Below are 16,533 nucleotides of genomic sequence, written 5' to 3'. Positions count from 1 at the left end.
TTTTTACTTTTATTTTTTTTATAGTTAATGTTTCAAGCGAAGTTCATGAATGCTAGTGGAATAAGATTCTACTGCCTACTTTGAGGTACCGAAAACTAAATTATTTTCTTTTTGTTTTTTTTTTGCCACTTTAATATTGTCAAGCGGCATATTACAAATCCCCTGCCAAAATCACACTTAGTCGTTAAAACGGCAAAGTGGGATACCCGCTTGAATACACTACAAAAAAAATTTTACTGATTTATGTCCTTTGCGTGGAACTTTCCTACTAATCTTCCTTGCAAGTCCTCCAACTGATAATAGCTACTGCCAAGTACCTTACATAATCTGGCTTTTACAAAAGTTGGTGCTAAAATAGGGCCCTATGACAAAAAGATATCGGCGTGGCCGGTAATATCGCACGCTAAAAACGAAGCAAACAATCGATGCTGCCGATAACGTCAAATGCTAACAGAAAAGCTAAGTGACTATGAAAGAGTCCATGAAATTAGCAAAGATCGCAAAAAAACGGTGATTTAAAACACAATTAAAAGATTTCTGCACCAAGTACATAGACATATTCGGACTCGAAACCGAATCCATAACGACCAATAATTTTTATAAATAGGAACTAAGACTAAAAGATACTGAGCCAGTGTACATTAAAAATTACAGAATTCCTCATACTCATAAAGAAGAAGTTAATAAACAAGTCGAAAAACTCATCTCGGATAAAATTGTAGAACCGTCTGTATCGCAATATAACAGCCCTATACTTCTTGTCCCAAAAAACGGATTACCGGGTTCCGATACCTAGAGATGGCGATTAGTTATAGACTATCGTCAAATAAATAAAAAATTACTCTCCGATAAATTTCTGTTACCAAGAATAGATGATATTCTTGACCAACTGGGCAGAGCAAAATATTTCTCATAGACTCATAGACTCATAGTCTCTCATAGACTAAAAGAATAATCTAGAAATATTACGTCTTTTTCAACGAGCAATGGCTCTTAACGTTATACACGATTACCATATGGCTTAAAAATAGCGCCTAATTCTTTTCAAAGAATGATGACAATAGCTTTCTCTGGATTAGATCCTTCACAAGCATTCTTGTACATGGATGACCTAATAGTCATCGGTTGTTCCGAAAAACATATGATCAAAAACTTAACAAGCGTTTTTGACTTATGCAGGAAACACAACCTTAAATTATATTATTATTATTTCCAGGTCATAAGTGTACCGATCAAGGTATTTTACCAGATGACAAAAAATGCAATGTCATTGAAAATTACCCGTTCCCTACCGACCCCGACAGCGCTAGAAGATTCGCTGCATTTTGCAATTATTACAGACGTTTTATAAAAAATGTTGCAGATTATTCACGTCCCATAACAAGATTATTTAAAAAGACTGTAAAGTTTGAGTGGTCCGATGAATTCCAAGAAGCTTTCGATTATTTAAAAAAAGCTCTTAGAAAGCATACTTTACTAAAATACCTAGATTTTAGCACAGAATTTTGCATCATAACATATGCCAGTAATCTAGCCTGCGGAGCAGTTTTAACTTAAACTTATGGAGATAAACAATTGTCGGTAGCATGTGCTTTTCGTTCATTTACAAAAGGAGAAAGCAATAAAAATACAACCCGAACAAGAGTTGGCAGCAATCAACTGGGCAATAACGCATTGTCGACCAACATTTCAATATTAAAACAGACCATGGACCATTGACATATATGTTTTCAATTGTAAATCCAAGTTCAAAATTAACGAGAATGACACTAGACTAAGAAGAGATCTTACTGTAAAATTTGTCAAGGGCAAAGACAACTTCGTTGCTGATGCATTATCCCGTATCACAATAAAATAATTTAAAAATATCTCAGCTAATATACTAAAAGTTACTAAAAGAAGTAAAAGTAGACAGAATAAATCCACCGCAGAACAGAATTCGAATTGGAAAAGCAACCGGCCAGTTCGATGCCCAAAATATATAACCTCATTCGAAATGAAGATGTTAAAAACGTAGTGACCTTGCGTATAAACTTGGCCATATGTTTTTTAAAACATGGGAAAAAGATTATTGCAAGAATTAATGTTGTTGATCTCTATACCAATGGAGACTTTGATCTAGATCAATTTTTCCAAAGGCTTGAAAAAGAAGCCGGCATATATGTATAGTATCAAACAACTTAATATGACACCGTGCGAAGAAATCTTTGAATACGTTTCAATAGATCTCTTTAAAGAAATGGGCAATAAAACATTGAAAAATCTAAGAGTAGCGCTACTCAAGCCGGTGACCACATTAAAAAATAAAAAAGAAATCGAAGAAATATTGTCTACATATCATGATAATCCAATTCAGGGAGGGCATACGGGAACAACGAACACCATTGCTAAAATAAAACGCTATTCTTATTGAAAAAACATGTCGCGTGATATCACAAATTATGTGAAAAATGCACGAAATGCCAAATATCAAAATTGTCAACGCACACCTCTCACATTGACAGAGACACCATTAATGGCCTTTAATAGAGTAATAGTAGACACAATCGGTCCACTACCAAAATCAGAGCAAGGTAATGAATACGCAGTTATACTGATATTTGACTTAACAAAATACCTTATAGCCATACCTGTGCCAAGCAAAAGTGCTAAAACTGTAGCTAATGCTATATTTGAAGATTTTATTCTGAAATATAGTCCAATGAAGACGTTCATTACGGACATGGGAACAGAATATAGAAACTCAGTTATAGAAGATTTGTGTATATACCTTGGTATCAAAAACATAACTTCAACAGCACACCAACACCAGACTTTAGGAACAGTAGAGCGAAGCCATAGAACATTCAACGAATTCATTTGTTCCTATATATCAGTTGATAAAACTGATTGGGATATTTGGCTACAATACTTCGTATATTGTTTTAATAATACCCCATACACAACGCATAACTACTGTCCATACAAACTAATTTTTAGTTAAAAGCCAAACATTAATAAAACATTTAATAGTTTAAATAAACACATTAAGCCCTTATATAAAGCAGATGATTACGCTAAGGAGTCAAAATATAGATTAGCCACTAGATGGCCTGCATCAGCCCGTGTCGGCTGTTATGCCCCCTCTCCCCATCAATTGAGACTTAGCCGGACATTTCTCTCTTCAGTAGGTGCGTATAATTGGTTGCATTCCTTATAATTATTAACAATTAATGTTTCTTATATCTTTCTATTAAACAGGGTATCTCCATTCAGTTATTTACGTTATAATGAACGTGAACATTTCTGCACCAGGGGCGTATAATTGTTGCATATACTTGTGATTATGGACAATGTGTATTAATTTCTAAAATTTCACTTATCTTACAGAATGCATTTTCATTTAACAACCTTAAATGGAACAGGCGACGAAACACTGCAAAGTTATTGCCAGGCGCCGCAAAACAGAAAACAAAAAGGCAATTATTATTTAATCGCTTAATTCTACCTTACCCAACCGAAAGAGCTCTCTGGGGGTGGTAAGGGCCGATAGAAAGGGTTAATTCAAGATAGGTATGTATGTGAGTATTATTCGCGCAGGTACCAAATTTTAAACTTGTATATTTTATAGGCGCATATGCATAACCTTTGGAGTTTTTCCTCCCTGTTCGCACTCTAAAGTGGAGCTTGGCGTAAGTGCCTATGTATATATATATATATATGTATATTATTAAGTTTTGCACCATTAATTTCTTTAAAAAAATATATTTCAATTCTTTATTTTCACTAACGGCTACTTCTTATGATGAGTACATTCAGATTTGCTTCCCGAATTTTAACTAATTCATTTATCTGTTGCGGTCGCTTAGCAAACTTCGTTTTGAGAGAGTTTGAGTCAAAATTGAGTGAAGTTTGAGCTGCGTCAGCAATTATGCGTGGGATAGTACTCTGATGGGAACATTGACAGTGGCGTGATATTTAGGGTGAATTGTTTATGTCTACCAAAGGGGGACAGTTTGATCTTGACCAATGTCGATGTTATCACCAGCCTTTTTGATTACAATATTGGACATGTTAATACTTATGCTTATGCTTGTGTGCTAAGTTATGTTAAAGGGTGGGTGCGACTATGGATATGTCACTCCCCCAACCATTAGAAAAATGCCTGTCCTCAGGTGTTTAAGTTTGGGTATAGTGTAATATTTTCTTCTTTTACAATTGGTGTATGTTCTATTTTGGTAGGTGTTTCTTCTACTTTTGGTTTTTATACCCTTGCAGAGGGTATTATAATTTTGTCGTGAAATGTGTAACGCATAGAAGGAGACATCTCCGACCCCATAAAGTATATACATATATTCTTGATCAGTATCAACAGCCGAGTTGATATAGCCATGTCCGTCTGTCCGTCTGTCTGTTTCTATGCGAACTTGTCTCTCAGTTTTAAAGCTATCTTTATGAAACTTTGCAGAATTCCCTCTTTCTGTTGCACGCAGTTCATATGTCAAAACCAGCTGGATCGGACCACTATATCATATAGCTGCCATAGGAACGATCGGTCGAAAAGTAGGTTCTTGTATGAAAAACATTTTTGTTTATAAAGTTATCTTGACTAAACTTGGTATTTATTAGTTTTACTACGCTCCCCATATATATGCAAAATCCTATTAAGATCGGACAACTATATCATATAGCTGCCATAGGAACGATCGGTCGAAAATTAAGTTTTTGTATGGAAAATTTTTATGTTTTTCAAGATATCTTGACCAAACTCGGTACTTATTAGTTTTACTAAGCTCCCCATATATATGCAAAATTCTATTAAGATCGGGCAACTATATCATATAGCTGCCATAGGAACGATCGGTCGAAAATTAAGTTTTTGTGTAGAAAATTTTTATGTTTTTCAATATATCTTGACCAAACTCGGTATTTATTAGTTTTACTACACTCCCCATATATTTGCAAAATCCTATTAAGATCGGACCACTATATCATATAGCTGCCATAGGAAAGATCGGTCGAAAATTAAGATTTTGTATGGAAAATTTTTATGTGTTTCAAGATATCTTAACCAAACTCGGTATTTTTTAGTTTTACTACGGTCCCCATATATATGCAAAATTCTATTAAGATCGGACATCTATAACATATAGCTGCCATAGGAACGATCGGTCGAAAATTATGCTGTTGTATGGAATTTTTTTTGTTTTTCAAGATATCTTGACCAAACTCAGCATTTATTAGTTTTACTATGCTCCCTCCACTTATGCAAAATCTTATTCACATCGGGCTACTATATCATATAGCTGCCATAGGAACGATCGGTCGAAAAGTAATTTGTTGTATGGAAACCTGTTTTGTTTTTCAAGATATCTTAACCATACTCGGCATTAACTATTTTCCCTGTGCTTCTTAGATACGGGCAAAGCACTATGAGCATTTTGAAAAGGTTGGGTCTGCAAGGGTATTAAATCTTCGGTGTGCCGAAGATAGCACTTCTTTCTTGTTCTTTATGAATTTGATTTTGTAATGTATTATCTTCCTGCCTCTGTTTGTTTCCTCAAAATGTTTATCGTCGTTTATTGTCTTAGTTCTCCTGTTTTCTTGAACGGGGTTGTTGTCTTTGATTTAACTAACGGTGAATGTTTGTATCTTGTGTCAATTTCATAATTCGTTCGTTTTTTGTTGAGGTTATTGATTGTATGTGTAAAGTATTGTTTCAAATTTTTTAAGTTTATTTTCGACGTCTGAGTCGCTGTTAATGATTCTTAATTTTTCGTTAACTGTCTTATGAAATCGTTCTACGTCGGATATGCCGTTTTTACTAGTGGTTATATTAATATTTACTGCTTCTGATTTTAACCATAATTGTAAAGCTGCATAAAAGCTGAGTCTTTGTCTGCTTTTATTTCGATGGGTTTACCCATTTGGTTGAATACTTGTATTATAGCTCGTTTGGTTTCTAACCAGTCTCTACTTTTTATTTCTATTAATGAAACAAATTTTGAATAAATAACAATGCAAGATGAAAATTGTTTACCTCCTACTATGTAAAAATCCATTACATATTTTTCTGTTTCTGTTTTTGCGATGCTGCAAATCTCACATTCGTTTATTAGATTTTGAATTAAATTTTGATAATCTGGGAAATAGTGGGTTTCTTTGAACCAATTAATAGTTTTGTTCAATTCCTGGATGTAATAATTCTTTGTGTTTTTTTAATATTAGTTCCTTGAATTCTGCAAATGTTTGAAGATCTATTAATTTTTTACTAGTTCTCATTGCCTTTGTTAAATTATTCGGGCTGTTTTGCTTGCATGTACGGCGGCTGCTGGGCTGAATAAATGGCCTCTGGGTTGCCATTTGTTGCCTGCGTCCTCGTCGCCGCTCCAATTTGGCCGAGTGTGCAATATGCGTCTGCATTTGCTGGCATTTATTTGCCGTATTGCGTACCTGCTTGGCCGGCTGGGCATTCTGCACATTTTGGAGTAGCTGCGCCTGGCCAAGGGAGGCCATTTTGACAACAATGTCCCATTGCTGGAGAAGCTGCTGCCCCTTAAGGACAGGATGCTGAATTGGCGGCTGCTTTTTCGTGCCAAGGGCGTCCATTAGGGACACCATCGATCGCTGCTGCTGTGCCTGCTTGTCCTTAGGAAGAATCTGCGGATTTTGCGGCTCTTGCATGTGCCCGTATGTGGGCGTGGTGGCTGCCATCGGCTGTTGCTGACCCCTTAGGAGAGTCTGCAGGTTTGGCGGGCGTTGCTGGTGACCATAGGAGGCCAGGCTGGCTTCCATTGACCAGTGCTGCTGTGCTTGCTGCCCCCAAAGGACAGGCTGCAAATTTGACGGGTGCTGGATGTGCCCGTATGTGGGCGTGGTGGCTGCCATCGGCTGTTGCTGACCCCTAAGGAGAGTCTGCAGATTTGGCGGGCGTTGCTGGTGACCATAGGAGGCCATGCTGGCTTCCATTGACCAGTGCTGCTGTGCTTGCTGCCCCCAAAGGACAGGCTGCAGATTTGACGGGTGCTGGATGTGCCAGTATGTGGGCGTGGTGGCTGCCATCGGCTGTTGCTGCTGCCCCCAAAGGACAGGCTGCAGATTTGACGGGTGCTGGATGTGCCCGTATGTGGGCGTGGTGGCTGCCATCGGCTGTTGCTGCTGACTGTGCTGCCCCCAAAGGACAGGCTGCAGATTTGACGGGTGCCATAGCTTCTGTAGCTGCTCCGGCACGTAGGCGTGCAGCTGGATTGGCGGATACGTGTGGCGGTCTGATAAGACTGTCTTGGTGACCGTCAATCGATGTTTCTGTAGCTGCACGCCTATGTGTTGGGGCAGCTGTATTGGCTGATGATTCTGTTGGCCAAAGGAGGCAGTTTTAGCCACCATAGACCATTGTCGCTGCAGCTGATGCCCCCAAAGGTCAGGCTGCTGTATTGTTTGCTGCATTTGATGATCATTGTTGACCATGTTGTCTATCGTCGACCACTGTCGCTGGTTCTGCTGCCCCCATATGGCAGATTGCTGGACCAATGGATGTTGTCGCTGTTCAGCTGGGAGCTGCTTTTGCAGCTGATGCTGATCATGGTGGATGGGCTGCCAAATGCCATATTGGAGTTGATGATGCTGCTGCTGCCATGTAGGCAACTGAGTAGGCTGATTTTTGGTGGGTTTGGTCTGCAATTTATTAAAATTTTGATTATCATAACTGTCCGTGTTGGTGTTCAGTGTTGTCAATTTATTTATTAATGTCTGTTTGAGGTTCGTAAGCGTTAATGGCTGCAGTACTTCGTCAGTCAGCTTTTGATGTTGCACAGATTGCATTAATGTCTGTTGTGTAAGTGGAAATTGGACTACTTTTGATTTATATACTAATGGAAACTCTAAGTTGTCCATTTGAGTAATCTGCCTGGAAATTTTGGGCACGCTGTGTTTGTTTTTACTACACGCTAATGATGCGCGTAGCAGCGTGTGCCCTCTGTAATATTTAGCATATGAGTTGCCATTTTGGCTACGGCGGAGTGAAGGAGAAACACATTCAGTTGAGTACTCTAGTAAGTAATCTGTAGTTTCGATAGCATCCTTGGTACTAAAATTAAAATAGTTTTCCAAGGCGGCTTGAATGTCATGTCTGACGCATTTGTTTAGTAAATAGATAGCTTCTGGGTCCGATAATAGGCATTTTATTATGGTCGCCTTATCTATAGGCCGGCCGAAAGCCATTTTTGAGAATATAAATTTTTCGCTTATTTTAGCAATGTTGAATGCAGTTATCCGATTTGGAGTGGCTCTGCTAGATGCTAAATTGTTAGTGTATTGTATGTTCCGAGAGTTTGTTGAGTACTCCTTCACTCTATGGCCGTATCTCAATATATCACTTGATTTACTCATTTCGAGTATCATTGGCGTCTGAGGAGTTACTAGCAGCTAAGCTGGCTAGCGTCCTAGTGGCTAATCCATGCAAATTAGTTGCAGGATTTGAATTATTATTATTATTATTATTTTTTGCCACTATTTTCAAAAGTAGTTCAACTACTTGGTCCAATTTAATGGTCATTTGCATAATTGCTGCCATATTGCTGTTTAATGCATTAATGGCTGAATTATTGACCAGCTCTTGGCTTTCTTTTTGTTGCTGTTGCTTATTTTTATGTTGCTTCTGCTGCTGCTGCTGCTGATAACTTGCGCCTGGTGTGTTTGGAGCCTTCTCTGTTCCTGATTGGATTTTCTGGCGCTGTTCCTCTTGTTCCATCTGAAGATTCTTCTGGAATTTGTGGAGGTGTTGTGTGGACGGATTATGCACCCGACCAGGATTGACTCGCCCGCTGGTCACCTGACTATATGTAATCGTTGAGTTGGCAATGTTGGTTTGCATCTTCTGGTGCTGCTGCTTGGACACCACGTTATGCGTTCCGTGTTGACGCTTATTGACGGTTGATGGCTGCTGTTGCTGCTGCTCGTGCTGGATGGGCATGACTCGTGCCCGGTTTGCAATTAGCTTCGCTTGCTCATCTTTAAAAGCTTTGCAGCCTTTATAATTTGCGACATGCTGTCCTTGACAATTGGCGCACTTTGGAGGCGCGCCTCTTGCCTTGGTGCATGTCGTAGTCGGGTGTCCTTGCCCGCATTTAAGGCATACAAATGGTCGTCGGCAATAGTTTTTACTATGCCCATATGCCTGACAGCGGTGGCACTGGACAGGATCAGTACGCTTCCGCTGTCTCTCCACTTTGATTTCCTGGCTACCTAGTTGTTTCAATTCCAGTATCTTAGTGTTATTATCGTTTTTCTCAAGCTCAATTTCGAACGTGTTGATAGGTTTGGCTGTGAAGCGTTCTTTTATTACACCCACGTACCTTACCACGTGCCCTAATCTTCGCAACTCCATGCGAACCCAGTCGCATGGCGTTGTATGGTGTAGTTGGCGAATAACTATTCTAAATCCGCGCTCATTTCGCATTTGATGAGTGTGCCGGTGAACATTTGAGGCATCAAGCAACGCAATTGTTGCATTATATGCGTCAATGTCCACACATTGCACGCGCACACCACCTGTCTGCGTACTTTTAGTAGCAAACTTACTGACACCCACTTTATTAGAGATATCTTTGATAATTCTTTGAATATCATTTATATTGGGCAGGTATATTGTGGGCACCTTGACCCGTTGAGCTATATGCATCTGTATTGACTGTCCAGAGTTTGCATTTGTGATGCAATCTGTTGCCGTATCTTCAACTTCCATGATCTCAATATCATCACAGTCCTTGTTGTTTTTGTCTATAGCTACGAATGTGGCATTGTTAGTAGTACCATCATTCGTGCCATTAATTGCCTCTGTGTGCTTATTGGATTTAGCTGCTGGTATATTATTGTCAGTTGATAGATTGTCGGTTATTTTAATGGCTGCATTCGATTTTAGAAAATCAGAATACGTAGGAGTATCCCTGACACTATCAGCGTTCATAATATACTCAGCATAAGCTAACAATTGTGCACGCTTTTCACTTTTATTCGCTGGCATAGTTGATGATATTTTACGCTTCATTGGCCGTTTAATGACCGTATTGACTTTGCTTGATACAGAAGTTTTGGTACCCAATATATCATCATTTATTGGCAGCGATTGTTGCCCACTCGCTTCCAATTCATTTTCTGAAATTTGCATAATTTCAGCTGGCATCATTCCCGCATAATTATTTGTAATTAATTGACTAGCCGATGGAGCAGCATCGGCATTATTTTTATTTTTATTTTTATTAATTTTCTCATTTTCCTGGCTATCTGTGACACAGATCATTTCTGTGTCAGAATTGGATGGGCTATCACCAAGCATGTTGCTATGAACTTGCGCTCTAACAACATGTTGCTGTAGCCCCAAATTATTGCTCCCAACATTTTGTTCGCAGCTCGAGACGAACATGTTGCCATGATCGCTCTCACTACGTTCATAGCTGCTGCTGCTGCTGCTGCTGAATTTGCTCAAGTTCGTTGCCGCTCTGCTGCCGTCACTAAAACGCTCAATTGGCGCTTCTGCCGACGCTAGCGCTGACAGCGACTGAGCCGCAGAGAGCGTTGGCGCTCTCTTGTGTTTCGGCTTCGGCTTTCTCCGTTGCTTCTGCTGGTGTTGTTGCTGCTGCTGCTTGGGTAGCTGTTGCCGTTGCTGGTGTTGTTGGTGTTGTGTTTTAAGCTGCTGCTGCAGCTGTATTGGAGCGCCAATGGCGATATTTTCAGCAACAGGTGCCGGGGTATGGGGGGGGGCAGCTACTTTTGTAGCTCTGGGTGCAGCGATGGCCGCCAGCTTGGACGCCGCCTTTTCGCGCATTTTCTCCTATTTACTTGGTTATGTACTTGCCCTTTTTTTGATTTTTGCCTTATATACATAGCATTATGTATAAAATTTTGCATTTTTTTGCGTAGATTTCCCTCGCTGTCGTCAGGTATCTCGTCAGGATTGGCTTCTTTTGTTAATATAATTAACAAGGTGTTGCTGCTTTGCTGTATATAAGGCTATATATCAGCACACATTTACTTATTTATATATTTTTAATTTATTAATTTATTTATTTAATTGTTTAGCATTTAAAAATGCTGATTGGCAGTCTTTGATTTATTAGAAAAACTTTATTTTATAAATTTTTCCACTTTTTTCTCATTTTTAGGTTACTTTACTTTCATTTATTGGCTTTTTATTTATTTATTTAGCATTTAAAAATGCTGATTGACTGTCTATTAACTGTTCACTTAATAAACGTTATTATTTTCCATTAAATGGCACAAGCATTTTATTTACTTTTATTTAATTTAATTTTAATTTAGTAGCAAAAATAATTCAAACACTTGTAAAGGTTTTTTTTCCAGAGTCTGCTGGCTGGGCCGGGCGCTGGTCCGGTATGCACGTCCGCTCGCCTCGACCGCCACAGAGAGATTTTTATTGTTACTCATTTCTACTTATTGGTATGCAAAGAGAAATTTTAGAAACAGAGTTGGCGCTTAATATTATGCAACATTCTCCAGTTTGCAAGGTGGAGAGGAACATGACATGAGATACATTTAACATTTAATCTCGACTGACCTACATTTAAACATAACATAACATAACATATTCTGTACATTTAACATATTGTCTTAGGTCAGTTAGCTAGGGGAAATTTCTGCACGATCAGCTGGCAATGCTGTCGTGTGAATGGCAAGTATACATAAATACAAAAGGGGCACGCTGAGTACATGTAAGTAAATAAAATTTTAAATTTAACAATTTTTATGGCTAGATATAACTAATAAATTATTATATTCTATACCGCACCGACTTACGATGCACTGGTCGTCTGCCTCTGGCCTTTCGATGGACAATTGGCTTCCATCGGGTACATGGCCGACTTATTGGTACACAATATTGCAAATTGCATTGCGTGATGGCCGCTGCTACCTCTGCTGGATAATGCACCACTTTGGATGTGTATATCTTCTGCTGCTGGAGCTGATGACTGGCAATGGTCAACACTAACCACGCTCCCAGGATGCATGGAAAGTGGATCGCCGTATTTTCGCCTCTCCCAAAGCGCGTTTTTCTGCCCGAAGGCTGATTGATATGCAGTTTGCGCTGCATCATTTTTGCACGATCGGGTGGCGCTGTGTCCGGCCATTCAGCGTCGAGTGGATGACGTTTGGCCTGTTTTCAATTGTGCTGGGCTGGCTGCTGATGCATTCGCTTGTCCAGTATTGCAGGTAAGTGAGAGCATGGCATTATTTTCATTTTGCGTTTTTTAACATTTCTGTTTTGCTTGCATGTACGGCGGCTGCTGGGCTGAATAAATGGCCTCTGGGTTGCCATTTGTTGCCTGCGTCCTCGTCGCCGCTCCAATTTGGCCGAGTGTGCAATATGCGTCTGCATTTGCTGGCATTTATTTGCCGTATTGCGTACCTGCTTGGCCGGCTGGGCATTCTGCACATTTTGGAGTAGCTGCGCCTGGCCAAGGGAGGCCATTTTGACAACAATGTCCCATTGCTGGAGAAGCTGCTGCCCCTTAAGGACAGGATGCTGAATTGGCGGCTGCTTTTTCGTGCCAAGGGCGTCCATTAGGGACACCATCGATCGCTGCTGCTGTGCCTGCTTGTCCTTAGGAAGAATCTGCGGATTTTGCGGCTCTTGCATGTGCCCGTATGTGGGCGTGGTGGCTGCCATCGGCTGTTGCTGACCCCTTAGGAGAGTCTGCAGGTTTGGCGGGCGTTGCTGGTGACCATAGGAGGCCAGGCTGGCTTCCATTGACCAGTGCTGCTGTGCTTGCTGCCCCCAAAGGACAGGCTGCAGATTTGACGGGTGCTGGATGTGCCCGTATGTGGGCGTGGTGGCTGCCATCGGCTGTTGCTGACCCCTAAGGAGAGTCTGCAGATTTGGCGGGCGTTGCTGGTGACCATAGGAGGCCATGCTGGCTTCCATTGACCAGTGCTGCTGTGCTTGCTGCCCCCAAAGGACAGGCTGCAGATTTGACGGGTGCTGGATGTGCCAGTATGTGGGCGTGGTGGCTGCCATCGGCTGTTGCTGCTGCCCCCAAAGGACAGGCTGCAGATTTGACGGGTGCTGGATGTGCCCGTATGTGGGCGTGGTGGCTGCCATCGGCTGTTGCTGCTGACTGTGCTGCCCCCAAAGGACAGGCTGCAGATTTGACGGGTGCCATAGCTTCTGTAGCTGCTCCGGCACGTAGGCGTGCAGCTGGATTGGCGGATACGTATGGCGGTCTGATAAGACTGTCTTGGTGACCGTCAATCGATGTTTCTGTAGCTGCACGCCTATGTGTTGGGGCAGCTGTATTGGCTGATGATTCTGTTGGCCAAAGGAGGCAGTTTTAGCCACCATAGACCATTGACGCTGCAGCTGATGCCCCCAAAGGTCAGGCTGCTGTATTTTTTGCTGCATTTGATGATCATTGTTGACCATGTTGTCTATCGTCGACCACTGTCGCTGGTTCTGCTGCCCCCATATGGCAGATTGCTGGACCAATGGATGTTGTCGCTGTTCAGCTGGGAGCTGCTTTTGCAGCTGATGCTGATCATGGTGGATGGGCTGCCAAATGCCATATTGGAGTTGATGATGCTGCTGCTGCCATGTAGGCAACTGAGTAGGCTGATTTTTGGTGGGTTTGTTCTGCAATTTATTAAAATTTTGATTATCATAACTGTCCGTGTTGGTGTCCAGTGTTGTCAATTTATTTATTAATGTCTGTTTGAGGTTCGTAAGCGTTAATGGCTGCAGTACTTCGTCAGTCAGCTTTTGATGTTGCACAGAGTGCATTAATGTCTGTTGTGTAAGTGGAAATTGGACTACTTTTGATTTACATTCTAATGGAAACTCTAAGTTGTCCATTTGAGTAATCTGCCTGGAAATTTTGGGCACGCTGTGTTTGTTTTTACTACACGCTAATGATGCGCGTAGCAGCGTGTGCCCTCTGTAATATTTAGCATATGAGTTGCCATTTTGGCTACGGCGGAGTGAAGGAGAAACACATTCAGTTGAGTACTCTAGTAAGTAATCTGTAGTTTCGATAGCATCCTTGGTACTAAAATTAAAATAGTTTTCCAAGGCAGCTTGAATGTCATGTCTGACGCATTTGTTTAGTAAATAGATAGCTTCTGGGTCCGATAACAGGCATTTTATTATGGTCGCCTTATCTATAGGCCGGCCGAAAGCCATTTTTGAGAATATAAATTTTTCGCTTATTTTAGCAATATTGAATGCAGTTATCCGATTTGGAGTGGCTCTGCTAGATGCTAAATTGTTAGTGTATTGTATGGTCCGAGAGTTTGTTGAGTACTCCTTCACTCTATGGCCGTATCTCAATATATCACTTGATTTACTCATTTCGAGTATCATTGGCGTCTGAGGAGTTACTAGCAGCTAAGCTAGCTAGCGTACTTTTTTTTTTTTTTTTTTTTAACAATATATATCTGCCTGTTGCGATGATATATATAAGACGGCGACCCAAAACTATACCTTGGCTAACCGTGGGTTAGTGGTATGATTCGAGTGGTTTTCCGCGGACGCCATCTAGTGGACCATGCGGATACGGTAGTTTTTCCTGGAGGCCCAATAGGTATAGCGGGGATTTGGTACGTTTTGTTGTTTGTAGTCAAAAGACTGTTCGTTGGTAGTATTGGTGTGTAGCCTGTGTGGGTTTGTGTTCTTTTGCTTAAGTTTGCTCACATGGGCCGCTCAGTTCCAATCAGACTGAGCTCCCAGTACCCGAGTCAAACATTGGTAAAGCTGTTTTTAGGTTTGTTATTGGCAGAGTGGTCTGCAGTTTATTATTTTGCTTATGTTTGCTCACATAGGCCGCTCAGGTCCAATCAGACTGAGCTCCCAGTACCCGAGTCAAACATTGGTAAAGCTGTTTTTAGGTTGGTTATCTGGCAGAGTGGTCTGCAGTTTATTATTTTGCTTATGTTTGCTCACATAGGCCGCTCAGTTCCAATCAGACTGAGCTCCCAGTACCCGAGTCAAACATTGGAAAAGCTGTTTATAAAACTGGTCTTGGCAGAACGGTGTGCAGTGAGTGGATGGTTCAATGTTTCGGCTATTCTCAATTTGTTTGCGCGAGTATCGACAGTTGGGTCAGGTTTTTTCATCATTGCTGCTGGTTTTTTGTTGAGCTGGCAGTTGTTTGGTAGAGGGCTGGATGTGCTTAACGGCAGCACTGGTATTGTGTAGTTAAACATTGGTAAGCTGGTTATAAGTTAGTTATTGGCAGAGTGGTCTGCAGTTTATATTTTGCTTATGTTTGCTCACATAGGCCGCTCAGTTCCAATCAGACTGAGCTCCCAGTACCCGAGTCAAACATTGGTAAAGCTGTTTATAGGTTGGTTTTTGGCAGAGTGGTCTGCAGTTTATTATTCTGCTTATGTTTGCTCACATAGGCCGCTCAGTTCCAATCAGACTAAGCTCCCAGTACCCGAGTCAAACATTGGTAAAGCTGTTTATAGTGTTAGTTATTGGCAGAGTGATCTGCAGTTCATTGTTTTGCTTATGTTTGCTCACATAGGCCGCTCAGTTCCAATCAGACTGAGCTCCCAGTACCCGAGTCAAACATTGGAAAAGCTGTTTATAAAACTGGTACTTGGCAGAACGGTGTGCAGTGTGTGGATGGTTCAATGTTCCGGCTATTCTCAATTTGTTTGCTTGGGCTGAGTATCCGTATCAAAAGTTGGTTTGCTTGCCAGGGTGTATTATCCAGCAGCATCAGTAAAATTGACCAGTTTTAGGTCATGTTTTTTCATCATTGCTGCTGGTTTTTGTTGAGCTGGCAGTTGTTTGGTAGAGGGCTGGATGTGCTTGACGGCAGCACTGGTATTGTGTAGTTAATTTATCTTGTGTGTTGTTTTATTGTTTGGATTATTATGGCGGGGGAGTTGGTTTGGTTTTGTTTTCAGGTTGTTTTGTAGGTTAAGTCTAGTGTGCCCTTATTGTGTTAATTGATTTGTTCTTAGCTGTATGCTGGCTATGTCTTGGAGTAAGCTAGGGTTGGGTTGGGTAAGCGTTTGGGTGATTGGGCCATTTGGTGGCCTTAGGGATTCGATGATTCGTTCGACTGTCTGTAGTTCGTTGTTCAGGGCTCGGAGTTCATGGTTGATTTGGTTTATTCTATTTGCGCTCATTGGGAAGCGAAGCGTGAAGTGCCTTTCTGTGGAGTCTGGGTCGTATGGAAGGCTTGAACGTAGTGTAGTTGTTCTTTGTAGTAGTTGTTGTTTGTGGTTTTGCAGTCTCTCATAGTAGTCTGCTTGTTGCAATAGCGTAAGTTGGTTATTTGTTGGAGGTGTTTGAGTAATGTATTGGCGTAGAGGTTTGATGTATTTGTTTACATGCTCAAGGTATCTTTCATGGCTTCTGGCTAGTCGGAATGGGATGTATGGTTTGGTAATTAGTTTTGTAATTTCTGTGTTTGAGTGGTGGCTTAGTTGGTTGGCATATTTGGTGGAGGATTTGTCATAGGTTTCCTCGAAAGTGGGGATCTTAAGGTCGCTGTGGAGGGTGCTGTTCCTAGTGTTCCAGGGGGCATTTGTGAT

The 16,533-nt window shown here is 41.1% G+C and overlaps 1 protein-coding gene across 1 annotated transcript; it reads right to left on the bottom strand.

Moving 5' to 3' along the window:
- Positions 1 to 3,977: 3,977 nt before the first annotated feature.
- On the bottom strand, positions 3,978 to 8,950 carry LOC135441215 (transcription factor SPT20 homolog). Its single transcript, XM_064700730.1, has 3 exons — positions 8,513 to 8,950; positions 6,433 to 7,653; positions 3,978 to 4,028 (listed from the first exon to the last, which is right to left on the bottom strand). Exons 1-3 carry the CDS (start codon positions 8,948 to 8,950, stop codon positions 3,978 to 3,980), a joined length of 1,710 nt encoding a protein of 569 aa, XP_064556800.1.
- Between the last annotated feature and the right edge of the window lie 7,583 nt (positions 8,951 to 16,533).

Source organism: Drosophila montana, unplaced genomic scaffold (genome assembly GCF_035044405.1).
Source record: "Drosophila montana isolate Dmon_TW-CO22-7 unplaced genomic scaffold, ASM3504440v1 contig_1869_1, whole genome shotgun sequence".
Taxonomy (NCBI): Eukaryota; Metazoa; Arthropoda; class Insecta; order Diptera; family Drosophilidae; genus Drosophila; species Drosophila montana.
Note: the sequence above shows the minus strand (reverse complement) of the source record. Positions and strands in the feature narration are given on the sequence as shown.

Coding starts and splice junctions, on each gene's coding strand:
- LOC135441215 (XM_064700730.1), bottom strand. CDS start 8,950: ATGCCCATCCAGCACGAGCAGCAGCAACAGCAGCCATCAACCGTCAAT. Junction 7,654..8,512: donor TGACCATTAAATTGGACCAA/GTAGTTGAACTA, acceptor AATAAATTGCAG/ACCAAACCCACCAAAAATCA. Junction 4,029..6,432: donor ATGCCCAGCCGGCCAAGCAG/GTACGCAATACG, acceptor GTAATCAAAAAG/GCTGGTGATAACATCGACAT.